Here is a 13201-nt window from a genome sequence, read left to right on the forward strand (position 1 = left end):
GAGACCAGAGGAATAGTGGTGCCAGATCCAGGCCTGGGACCCAGGGCCCTCACCTACCCCTACCACCACCTGGCCTCTGTGCCCTTTTCGTGCAGCAGGGTCACCAGCTCTGCTGTGGGAGCCTCTGGGAAACCTGGCCCTCAGGCCCCAGTGGAGGGGAGGAGGCGCCATTCGAGGTCCTGGAGGCCCCATTTACGGCTTGGGAATTCAGAAACAAAGGTCCCAGCCAGTAATTGCCTCCTTTCAAAGGCACAGCCGGCTTCCTCTGCCACAGGCGTGAGAGGGAAGCTGATGTCCTTGTCCGGGGGAGAGGGGCGGGGCAGCACTCCACGGGGCCTGTGCTACCTTGGCAAACAGGCCAACAGGCTCATCACCCTTGGCAGATGGCCACTGTCACCCTCCGTCCCCATCTAACCCGCAGTTACCAGCCCGGTTATCCAGTGGCTCGTCTCTCCCCAGCCCCAGAACAGCGTGGGGCTTCCTGGGTCCAGCTTGGACCCATCCTGTTGATGCTGGGTGTGCCCTTTCCCTCACTGGGCCTCCCTCTCCTTGTTTATACAAGAGGAGGCTTGGACTGAGCCATTTTAAATGCCCTTCCAGTTCTGACTGTCCACGATGGGACACTTCTGAGAGAGCTACTCTCCGAAGCAGGGGAGGGATCATTCTCTGGCGTGGGGGCTCTCCTGAGCCCTGGGGGATGTTCAGCAGCATCGAAATGCCACTAGATGCCAGTAGCCCACTCCTTCCCGGTTGTGGCCACCCCAGACTTCTCCAGACATTGCCAAGTGTCCCCTGGTGGCGAGGGGGATGGTGCCTTAACAGCCGCTGGGTGAGAAGCTCTGCTCAGCATGTTTGCCAACAGCAGACAGAAAACTGCCCTCCTGAGCCAGTTGACCTTGTTCTTGGGCTTTGCCAGAGCACGGGCCTGGGGTCAGGCCCCTGAAGCCTGGCGGGCTTGCTCAGCGCCGGCTCCCATCTGCGGCCGATGTCTCCTGGATGTCACCCCTCACCCATGGGCATATAGTCTTTTCTGAGCCTCAGCTTCCCCATCTTCCAGCAGGGGAGAGTTGTAAGGATGCCGAGGGACCACCGCTTTGTAAATGATGTGGAGCAAACCGGGGACCTGAAGGAGCGGAGGTGTGAGTGCGCTGTGCTTTGTGGGTCCAGACCCTTCCATTCTGCTACCCAAGACCCTTTGTTCCTTCAACTAATGATGACAGGGTGCCAGCGGTGGGCGAGGCGTGAGGCTGGCCCGTGAGATGGGCTGTGAAAGGAGGGGCATGGGCCCTGCCCGGGAGATGCCTAGGAGATGCTCGTGCTGCAGCCATGGCAGAGAGGCAGAAAACGAGTGAATAAACGGGATCGTTTCAGAGGATGGTGTGTCCAGGGGAGAGAATGAGACAGGGTGTAGGGTGAAGGAGGCTCGGATGGTCAGAGAAGGCTCTGAGGAGGTGTTGGAGGTGATATCTGTTGGATGATGAGTCTCTGCCCCGGGGGAGGGGGCACCCCCAGCAGAAAGCCCTGCACAGAAGACCTGAAGGGGGTGGTGGGTCAGGGGGTGCGAAGGGGGCCAGGTGTCTGGGAGTCGGGAGCCTCAGAGAGGTCAGGTGGTATGGTCTGTCGGTCCATCAGCAGGAGCCGGTCACCAGTCGGGAGTTTGGCCTTTATTCTGAGAGCAGCGTGGGGCCACATGAGGGTGTGGCCAAATGACAGGACGGTCCCTGTGGCTGGTGTATAGGGAATGGTCCCTAGGGCGGTCAGAGCAGAATCAGGACCCACGGGCAGGGATGGAGAGAGAGGCCTGGCTGGTGGTTCTGCTCCATTGCCTGTGACTGCCAGGTCCTGAGGCCACCGAGCCACCCACTCTGCCTGTCCCCCCTCATCCCCCCACCCCGTTCCTGCCCAACAGCCCCTGGCTGGCCTTGGCCCCTCAGCCCAGCCCAGCAGCTCTTCTCCCTCCCTCCCTCACTAGCTACAGGAGTTCCCCTCCTGGCAGCCAATGAGCAGCTGTCATGGAGGTTCCATTGTAGATTTTATCAATGTGTCCCTGTCGCCCGGGCAACCGCTCCTGGTGGCCCTGTCAGTCTTTCTCCGCCTGCCTTTCAGAGCCAAGCTGCTCCCACCCACACCATGTGGCTATGTGGTGAGTTCTCGCTCACTCGGGCCGGACCAGGATTCCACCAAACGTAATTGATCTGGGTGTCAAGGTCAGCGTTTGTCTGTCATTTCGCCCCCTCCTTGCCTCACGCCCGGGTCTTTGGGGCCTGAGCCACTCTGGGCCAGGCAGGCGGGTGGCCGACTGCCCGGCCAGGTGCAGGCACGGCCGCCAAGTGTCCGGGGCCTGGCTGGAAGAAGGGGCTTGGGGAACCGCCATCAGGAGCCTCCAGCATCCAGGCCCCCCAGGATGACAGTCCAGGGGCCCCTGCAGCTGGGCACAGCCAGGGCTGCCTCGGCATACCCTGGGGACCCGCAGAGGAGCCCCAAGAAGAACCAGCCGCCAGAGACAGCAGCAGTCTAAGACTGGCCGGGTGAGCTGCACCAACGAGTTGCTAGGCTTTTGTGCACGCTGCTCTTTGTATTGGAGGCGTGTGCTCTAGGAGCGGGCTGGGCAGGGCCGGGCCATGTGAGTGGGGGCCACGGTGGGACCAGGGTGGGCCTGCGTGGCCAGTCCCCCAAGCACCCCCAAACCCTCTCCAACCCCGGTGGAGGAGCCACAGTGGTCCAGCTGGAGACTGAAAGGTGAAAATGCTCAAGTTCAAGGCCTTTTGCCTGGATTACTGGCAGTTCCTGTGCCTGCAGCCGCTGCATGGTCTATAAAATGTATGTGGACGGTCTGGGGAGGACCTCTGCCATAGGGCAGGGGGCTGTGAGGTAAAGTCCCCCCCACACCCTGGCCTGCCCACTGGAGGGCCTTCCCAGGTCGGCCCGGGGTCCTTGCCACTGGCCAAGAACGGCGGCGGCCTGTGCTGTGGGTCACTTTGCAACTTGGCGTGATTGTCCCCTCCTCTCCCTCCGGCCCTGAATCCGGTAGGCTTTCTGCAGGGAAGTGGTCACCCCAGAGTGTTCTGTGGCCAAGTGCTGCTTTCATTGTTTCTTGCTGTTGGGGTCCTCCCTGGAGTGGACTTGATCCTGGGCAGGTGTGACCCCACAGGAGGGCAGCCTGGCCCTGCCAGGGTACATTCCCTCCAGCCTAATGGGTGGCTCATCTGATTAACAGGCGTGACTACCTGGATACCAAGCAGGAATTTGAGAACTGTTTGGGGAGGCTGAATGGGGGATCCCTGTTCTGGAGGTCAGGAGACCAGAGTTCAAGTCCCTTCCCTTGCTGTGTGACTTTGGGCAGGCTGCTTTCCCTTGCTGAGCCCCGGTTTCCCCATCTTTAGGTATTTGGAACTGATAACAGCGGCATTTGGGGACTGCTCCCTGAAATGATGCAGGCTGCCAACACCATGCGTTCAAATGTTAACAAAGCTGACAATATGGTCTGCACGTGTGTTCTGTCCGCTCGCACCCCTTGGCCGAGAAACGCCGGTGCCTAGGCCAGCAGGAGGGGCATCGTGGAGCCATCCCCATGGTCGCCTTGAAAGATCTGGGAGGAGGGAATCAGAATACCAGCTATTCTGAGGGAATTAGTTTTTCCTGATTTCACACTCTGTGAATTCCATGGGCATTAGCATGCGAGCAGTTCTGGGAGAGTGTGGGAGCTTTTCTTTTCTCTTCCAGGGGCTTTCTGCAAAAGGGGCAGGCACTGAGGGTCTCACAGCAGCCTCAGAAAGGAAGTCCCTACTCTTGGGCGGGTGCCAGCAACAGAGGCCTGTCCTGCATCTGATTAGCATGGCCACATCTGAGCGGAAGGCCACACCAGGTGGGATGTGCACGCTGTGCAGGTGGATGAGTCTTCCCCCCCCCCACTTTGGGGAGTTTGTTGTTAGACCCTTGGGGCACCTGGCGTATTCTGGCTGTTGGTTATTGACTGCTGAGGGCGGGGCACTTTACCTGATCGTTAAACCCTCACCCCTTCTGCAAAAGAGGCATTAAGCCCCCGCTTTGAGCAGGTGAGCCGAGGGAGAATGAAGGGCAGGTAGCCAAGTCAGCAGGGCCACAGTATTTGGAACTAAGGTCTCTCTTGTCCCAAGACGATCTCTCCGGAGTGCTCACGGCTTGAGGCCTTGCAGCACACCGGGGTCTTGGAGTGAGAGGGATGACTGAGGCACAGCCCAAGCCCACAAGGGCTCAGCTGGACGAGGCAGGAGTTGTCATGGACAGAGGACCAGAGTGTGGGGGCTCCACAGAGGAGGTGACAGCTGAGTGGGCAGGGAAGTGTCTGGAGAAGCTGGCAGGGCCGAGAAGGAGAAGGTTGGTGTTGAAGGCAGAGGGAAAAGCACGTGGGAAAAAACCCAGAACTTTTCAAAGGGCAGATGTCTTCAGGTGGCAGCAAAAGACCATGGAGCTAGGAGAGGGTCCCTAGGATTGGAGTCCAGGACCAGGGGGTGGGCTCTGTGCTGCACACAGTGAGGACCCCATGACGAGTGTAGGGAAGGAGTGACACATTGAGAGTCACCTTTGGGGGTCGCACGCTCTTTGTGAGGGGCATGGCTCAGCCTCCAGGGAGAGCTGGTGGAAGACCTCTTGGCTCCTGCCCGCCATGGGAGGAATAGATATAGAGTTGGGGCTCTTTTCCCAAGCCCCTACTGCAGCCCAGAGACAATTGGGACATGGTCCTCAAGGAGCTCCCAGCCTCCAAGGGGGAAACAGACCCACTAAACAAGCCGTGAAAATTAAGGATGGGAGATCGAGGTGGTGCAAAGATACTAGGAGCATGAGGGAGGCTATCTGGGAGAAATCAAGGAAGGCTTCCTGCAGGAGGTGGCATCTGAGCTGATCGTAGAAGTGGGATTTTCCCAGACAGGGAAGGGCAGAGAGCACAGTTTAAACATAAGGAGGTAGGACCGAGCCTGGCATGGTTCAGAAATGGCCAAGGGAGAGGCTGAAGGGTAGGATACATATAAGGGAATGAGCCTAAAAAGGAAGGCAGAGTAGGTGACCATAATACTGACACTCACTGAGCACCGGCTACATGTGAGGCCCGGTTCTAAGTCCCGACTCTGCAGCAACCCAATGAAGAGGAGGACACGATTATCCCATTTTCCCGCTAAGGGAAACTGAGGCACAGGAAGGAGAAGTAGTTTCCCCAGAGTCACACGGCATGTCAGTGGGACCATCAGGATTTCACCAGGCGGCCCAGCTGTGGAGGCCACCCACTTCCAGCTGAGGAGTCCCAACTATGCACCCCAGCAAATGAGAAGCTCAGGGCCGGGTCAGTCTCCTTTCCATCAGTGACCATAAATAAAGGTCAGTCAGGTAGACACGAACTTGGCTTTATGGTCTGGCCTCATCCCAGCAGAGGGCTCAGAGAGTCCCTTTCCCTGCAAGCCTACCCCTGTGCAAGGTGGGACGCATGCCAGCCCACCTCTCACTGCCCATGGAGGGGCTGACGGGGTCAACTCCAGGAAAACGCTTACCACACCGCGCTTAGTAGGGGCGTGGGAAATGGGGGCTGTCCTTGCCCCAGGAAGGCTTTGCAAATGGAACCACTTGGCTTTTTTCCTGATGCCATATTCCATTGTTTAAAACAGCGACCCAAAACTTAAGAGTATACAAAGGATGTTTTGCAGACAATGCATAATTAACCACTTCTAAACACAGGGTGTGCCAGGCTCCCTTGAAGCTGTTAATTATTCTTCATTAGGGATCTTAAATTAATGTAAAATAATCCTGGAGCTCTGCCAGAGGCTGGGGCTGGGGGAGGGGCGGAGCTGCGTATTTCAACCAGAGAATGAAAGAATGTTCCTAGGGACTTCTGCATGCCGCCTGGGTGGATGGGGAGCCCGCGGACCCTTCAGCTTTGGCCAAGCGGCCATAGTGGGAGGACACAGCCCTCTCCCCAGTCACCAGAGCCCAGCAGACCTCAGGGTACTCTTTCTTATTAATGAAGTAGGTGCAGAGAATATAGAGAGTAGTATACCCACCTCCTGCCTTCAGAGACAAACTCTCACCAATGTGGCCCCTGTGGACCTCCCTCAAATCCCATCCCACCCCCGTTCCCCCTGGAGCTAAATCTAAGCAGAGCAACACCCCCCCCCCATTTCATCTGTACATTTCCCATGCACATTCTTATAACTTTGTCCACTAAAATGCTGTTGTACATGTTTTTAAACCCCAGATACATGATGCAATCTGCACCTCTCTTTAAATTTCTTTTTAATTGTAGTAAAGTACACATAACTTAAAATTGACCACCTTAGCCGTTTTTTTTTTATTTTTTGTTTTTTTAACGTTTATTTATTTTTGAGACAGAGGGAGACAGAGCATGAACGGGGGAGGGTCAGAGAGAGGGAGACACAGAATCCGAAACAGGCTCCAGGCTCTGAGCTGTCAGCACCGAGCCCGACGCGGGGCTTGAACTCACAGACCGCGAGATCATGACCAGGCGCCCCACCTTAGCCATTTTTAAGTGTCCAGTTCAGTGGCATGAAGTACATTCACATTTTGCTGCACACACATCACCACCATCCATCTCCAGGATTCTTTTCATCTTGCAGCCCCTCCCAAAACTCTGTCCCTGCTAAACACGAGCCCCCCGTTCCCTCCTCCCTCAGCCCCCGGAAATCCCATCCTACTTTCTGTCTCTGAATTTGACCACTCCGGGGCCTCATGTACGTGGTATCATACAACGTTTGTCCTTTTGTGACCGGCTTATTTCACTTAGCACAGTATCCTCGAGGTTCATCCACGTTGTAGCACGTCTCAGGATTTCTTTCCTTTTTAAGGCTGGATAATACTCCACTGTATGGATTGACCACACTTTGTCCATTCCTCAGTGGACACTTGGGTTCCTTCCACCTTTTGGCTGCTGTGAGTAATAGGATTATGCACGTGGGTGTACAGATATCTCTTCAAGATGCGACTCGCTGTTTTCACTCAATGTTTATTGGTGAGATTCATCCATGCTGCTATGTATAATTCTCATTCACTCGTTTTCACTGATGTGTGGTATTCCGTTGTACAAATGTGCCTTGTGCAATGATGTTCTGCTGTTTTAAGGTATTCAGGTGGTTTCCTGTGTTTTGATGTTACAGGCAGGGCTGTGGTGAACACTCTCGTGCATAACTCCTTGCTCTCGTTTGCAGAGTTTCTGCAGGGTTTGTAACCAGGGCAGTACGTGAGTGTCTTAAGCCTCTCTGAGCTTTGTGAAAGTGCTTTCCAAGGTGGTTTCACAGGGGGCATCCTCACCAGCAGTGGGTGAGAGTCCCCGTGTCTCCACATGCTTGCCTTCACTCGGTATTAAAAGCCAAATGCTATTTTTGGTGTCAAAAGGAGAGAAGGAGACAGAGAGGAGAAGGGGAGAGCCATGTACATGGTGTGGGACGTCCTGAAGGGGAGGGTGAGACACGCATGACTGGCTGCCTCCATCTGTGTAGTCCTGGGTCCCCCATAGTAAGGAATTTTCCAGAGTAATTGTAACTCTGCATGTTCACTTGCCCCCGGACTGACTCTGTAACCTCACCTCTGAGCAGAGTGTGACTGGTTACAAATGTAGCACCAGGATGGAGCGCCTGGGTGGCTCGGTTAACCGTCCAAGTTCAGCTCAGGTCATGATCTCACGGTGTGTGTGTTCGAGCCCCGCATCGGGCTCTGCGCTGACAGCGTGGGCCTGCTTGGGATCTTCTGTCTCTGTCTCTGTCTCTCTCTGCCCCTCCCCACTCATGCGCTCTCTCTCTCTCTCTTTTTCACGAAAATAATAAACGTTGAAGAAATTTTTCAACAACAAACAAATGTAGGACTAGTTCAGATGATACCATTTATCAACTTGTTTCCTGATGGGCAGGTTTCACTGACAACCTCTGTTGGAAATAACCAAAGGCCAGGTGTGCCAAAACCACAGCGTGAAGAAACTCACTTTGGAGAGAGCTCCCTAAGCCTTGGCCACAGTGAGTGAACTTAGCGGGCTGACAGCTTCAAGCATGAAGCCCCGGGAACTGGGCAGGCAGAACTTCTGGGGCCGCTCAGAGGGCACGGGGTGCCCCCCACCGCACACCCAAGTCCCAGGCCTCAGCCCGTGGCTGGTGAGGTTCGGGCTGTTGAGGAGAAACTTGGCAGTGAGGCCCTGGATGCTCTGTGACTTGAGGGGACAGAGCAGGCTCTGACGTCAAGCTGACCGGGAATCTGAGCTGGCTGGTCCCTTTGAGAATAATTATTACTATTATTCCTTACTTTCACTGAGCATTTATAGGTGCTAAATGCTTTTCATGCCCTGTCTCCATTCGTCCTCCCAACAGCCTTATGACATAGATAACTGTTATTTTCCCCATATGTCTGATGACAAGAGGCTAAGTGCCCTACCTAAGGTGACAGAATGTGGGCAGTCCAACCCAAACGATGGACCCCACGAGGCTGCCCTGCCCCACTCACTCTCTGCGTTGTTTACAGCCTCCTGCCTCCGTGCAACTGTTCCACTAGTTGTGGTTGCTTAGCAAATTACCCCAGAACGTAAGGACTTGAAACAGTGACCGTATTTGCCCTTCTCGTGGGTCTGCTCTTTGGGTGGGCCCTGTTCTACGCCCATCAGACCGTGTTTCTTGAAGACTGGAGGCGGGACTTCTCAGGAGCCCCGCCCACCCACCCACTCACCCCGTCCCTCACCTGGCAGTTGCTGCTGGCTGTTGGCTGAAACAGCCTTACGGGCCCCCGGCGTGTGCCCTGGGCTCCTCACACCATGGTGGCTACGCCCCCAGAGTTAGCTTTCCTAGAGAGAGCCACGTGGGAGATGTGTCACCTTTCATGACCTCAGAAGGCATGCGGCATCACTTCCATTGCGGTCCGTTCCCTGGGGCATCACAGAGTCTTTCCCACAGCCAAGGGGGGTGCGACTTACACCCCATGTCTTGACCAGGAGTTGCAAGCTCTGGCCCAGCTATGGGGCCATCCTGGGAGGTAGTGTCCGCCCCGGTGACTGTCCAAGATACTTCTTTCCTGAGCCGAAACGGGCTTAGACAGAACACCTGGGATGCAGTTGGCACTTGACACATCACAGATCTTGTTTTTAGTAATGAAGTAAGTTTGAAGAATATGTCGTTATTATTTGAGAGGGGGAGTGATCACGTCAGCTGGGAAAAGCTGGGAAGGTTCTTGTGCAGCTGAGACAGGTCTTGGGGGACAAGGAGGATTTTCCCACTGCCACGGGGTGGTCAGTGCCCGCGGCAGACAGGTGTGGAAAGGATGTGAGCGAGGTGGTGCATGAGCATTGGATCCGCTGGTCTCCGGTGGCGAGCCACAGAAATCGCCTGTGGCCAACCTGTGGGAGCGAAAGGGAACCTCAGTGCCGCTCCCGGGGGGGTTGAGAGGATCAGAGGAAGCTGGGGGAGTGGGCTGGGCCCCCGAGCAGGACCGCTGTGCCCCCTGGAGAGCCGCCCAGCTGTGAAGAAGGCTGCCTGCATCCATGGAGCCCACAGCCGTGTGTCTCCACTCAGGAAGTAAAGTCTGGGGCACGAGTCTGACGGGTCCAGCGCGGGCCATTTCCTGCCCCTCGCTGTGCTGAGGCCAGGGGGAGTATCTGTAGGAAGGAGCCTCCAGGGACCCCTTGGCCCCAACCCCCACCAGCACTACACTCTGCGTGGGAGAGGCCTGGCCCTGGGCTATACAGGAGAGCTGTTAGGAAGGAGTCGTGGGGTGCGAAATGGCCCGTGTTCCCCGTGAGCATGGCCTCCCCGTTCAGGCACTGCTGGACCAGAGCGAGGCATGGTGACGTATACACCAGAGGCTCAGTGTCACCAAATTGTCAGGGGCCTGGAGAAGCTGGGCTTCAGCGGAATAGTCAGGGAAGGCTTGAGGATCCGGGAGCCAGAGCTGAACCTAGCTCAAGTTCGGAGAGACTGCGATGAGGCCGCCTGCCTCCATCCACCTGTCCTCGCCAGGTGCATCTAGAGGGCACTGGAAGCAGGCTTCAGGGCTCCAGTCTTTCACGCTTGAGGTCTCCTGGCAGCCTTGTGTCTTAGCAAGATCCCTCTGGTGGCCGGAGGGCGGGGGAGAAAATACTGGCCCTCCCCAACAACCACTTTTGTCTCGGCAATTGCTGGACTTTGCACGTGAGATTATCCAGACTGAGTGATTGTCTGCACCTCAGCTCTGTCTTGGCAGCCATTGGATGGATGGGTCAGCCTGCCTGGGGAAGGGCATGCCAACATGAGGGGCCCCAGATGCCCAGGCAACTCACGGGTGGAAAGAGCTGGGCCCCAAAGCTTATAAGCTGGGTCCCTTCTCCAGTCAGGGCCTGTTATGGGGTCAGTTGTGCCCCCCACCCCGAGTTTATATGTTGAAGTCCTAACCCCAGTAACTCAGAATGGGACTGCATTGGAGATACAGTCTTTAAAAGGGCCATTAAGTTAAAATGAAATCATTAAGATGGCCCTCATCCAATATTACTTGTGTCCTTTTAAGAAGATATTAGGGCAGGGGTGCCTGGCTGGCTCATTTGGAGGAGGGTGCAACTCTTAATCTCACGGTAGTGAGTTTGAGCCCCATGTGTAGAGATTACTGAAATAAACAAAACTTAAAAAAAAAGAAGCGATGCCTGGGTGGCTCGGTTGGTTGAGCATCCGACTTCAGCTCCAGTCATGATTTCACAGTTCATGGGTTCGAGCCCCCATCGGGTTCTGGGCTGACAGCTCAGAGCCTGGAGCCTGCTTGGGATTCTGTGTCTCCCTCTCTCTCTGCCCCTCCCCTGCTCATACTCGCTCGCTCTCTCTCTCTCTTTCTCAAAAATAAACATTAAAAAGAAATAGATTGGGGCACAGACATACACAGAAGGAAAACCATGTCTGATGATTAACTTTGTGTGTCACCTTGACAGGGTGAGGGGTGTCCACATCTTTGGCTAAACATCCTTCTGATGTATCTGTGACAGCGTTTCTGGATGAGATGAACATTTGAATCAATAGACTGAGCAAAGCAGATTGCCCTCCCCAGCGTGGGTGGGCCTCATCCAATCAGTTGAAGGCCTAAGTAGAGCACAAACTCCCCGCGCCTGCCTGCCCTTGAGCCCTGGCTCTAGACTCCCGCCAACACCTCGGCTCTTCCTGGGTCCCGAGCCTCCCAGCATTTGGACTGAAACTTGCTATCAGCGTTCTGGGTCTCCAGCTTGCCAGCTGCCGACCTCGGGACTTGCCGGCCTTCCTAATCATTTATGATAAATAAATGTGTGTGTGTATGTGTGCGTGTACACAGACACATACATCCCGTTTGTTCTCTTCCTCTGGACGACCCTGAATGATTCACGGCGTGAGGACACAGGGAGAAGAGGCCATCTATCCACCAAGGAGAGAGGCCTCGGAGGAAACCAACCCAACCCTGTGGACACCTAGATCTCAGACCTCTAGCCTCCAGAACAGAAAAAAAAAAAAAAATCATTTCTGTTGTTTAAGCTCTGTAGTCCCTGATACTTTGTTATAGCGAACCTCTCTGTTTTCATCTGTGAAGTGGGCCCAAGGGCTCCTCCCCAGGCTTACCATGAGACTGCCACGCACAATGGGGTGAGGCCAGTGAGGCCCTCCTCGCGGGCACAGGGTGGAAGCAGGCACCAGACAACCCTCAGCAATCAAGCAAATAAAATGTCAAAATCGTACCCAAAGACAGGCTGCTGTTTGATTTACGGTGCTGCATCACTGAGCCACAGGAACGGTCATTTCTACAGGGGCTGCAGCCCGGTGTCCCCCGCAGGCTAGGTTTGTGAGGGTTGGCAGTGATGTGCAAATAGACAGAGAACCCTGAGGCTGTGTATATGTTCTTTTATTATTATTATTATTATTATTATTTTAAAGCCTTATCAACCTTTTCACTTTGTTCAAGATACAGCATGTTCTCTGGGTAAGTGTATGTAGGGGTGCACATTTCTCCCTTCACAGGGGGCTCTGATGTGGCTCTGCCCTGTGCTGTAGCTGGCCCTGCGCCAGCTGTCCACATGCTGTGTTGTCCACTTTAAAGGGTCAGGCAGGGTGTTCTCCTCGGAAGGCCATCCTGAGACTGCGTTTCCCTCTGGATATGTGTAAAGGAGGCTTAAGAATGAGGGATTGGAGGGGCGCCTGGATGGCTCAGTCAGTTGAGTGTCTGACTTTAGCTCAAGTCATGATCTCACAGTTCATGGGTTCCAACCCCACATCGGGCTCACTGCTGCCAGCGTGGAGCCTGCTCTGGATCCTCTGTCCCCCTCTCTCTGTGCCCCTGCCCTGCTCATGCTCTCCTTTTCAAAAATAAATAAACATTAAAAAAAAAAAAAGAAGAATTAGGGATTGTTTCTCCATAGAGGACATCGTTAGGTCAGTTGGCAACTCTGAATAAGATTCGAGGATTAGATAATAGTATCGAATCAATGTTGATGTCCTGACTTTGAAAACCGTACTGTGATTGTGTCAGAGAACGTCCTTGTTTTAGGGCAGACACTCTGGAGTAGCGGGGGCTTGAGGTGGGCAACTTACTCTCAAAGAATTCTGGGGAAAAAAAAGTACGTGTGTCTGAGTGGGTGTGGGTGTGCTTGTACGTGTGGAAGTGTGGGGCGGGGGGGGGAAGAAAGAACGACAATATGATAAAGCAAATTGGGTACAGTGTGAACGTGTGGGGAATCTGGGTGAAGGATACAAAGGGTTCTCTGTACTCTTCCCCCAACTTTCCTGTAAGGCTGAAATTAACTCAAGATACTTTTAAAAATAGTGTCGGGGTGACTGGGAGCTAGTTCACTGCTCACGCTCTCCTTCTGCAGCCTCCTGACCCCAGATTTCTCCTCTGCCTCCTTCCTAGACCTGCAGGTCTCAGCTGGAATGCCACCTCCTCGGAGAGGGCCTCCCTGATCACCTTGTCTGGCACAGCACCACCCTGTCCTACTTGTCATCTTTCACGTCCGCCAGTTTTGTTTGATCGCCCTCACCAGCATCGGAAATTATCGTACCATTTGCCTGACGGTTGTCTCTTCTGCCCCCTCCCTCCAAATGTCAGCTCTATGGAACTCTGTCTTGTCCCTGCCCCGCGCCCCCCTCCATCCTCTGTGCCTGGCACACAGTAGGGCTGCAGGTCAAAAAACCCCGAGTCTTGTCCTTCCTGGTTTCCCCCTCAGACTTGCCAAGTGACCTTGGGCAGTGTCCCACCCGACTCT

At 54.9% G+C, this 13201-nt stretch overlaps 1 protein-coding gene across 1 annotated transcript in view; it reads left to right on the top strand.

Moving 5' to 3' along the window:
- The first annotated feature begins 1075 nt into the window (after nucleotides 1-1075).
- LOC115501321 (IQ motif and SEC7 domain-containing protein 1-like) overlaps nucleotides 1076-13201 on the top strand; it is an 86323-nt gene continuing 74197 nt past the window's right edge. Inside the window, 2 exon segments of the mRNA XM_030296353.1 lie at nucleotides 1076-1139; nucleotides 2031-2143. Of these exon segments, the coding sequence (XP_030152213.1) occupies nucleotides 1076-1139; nucleotides 2031-2143 (177 nt within the window).

Source organism: Lynx canadensis, chromosome A2 (assembly GCF_007474595.2).
Source record: "Lynx canadensis isolate LIC74 chromosome A2, mLynCan4.pri.v2, whole genome shotgun sequence".
Lineage (NCBI taxonomy): Eukaryota > Metazoa > Chordata > Mammalia > Carnivora > Felidae > Lynx > Lynx canadensis.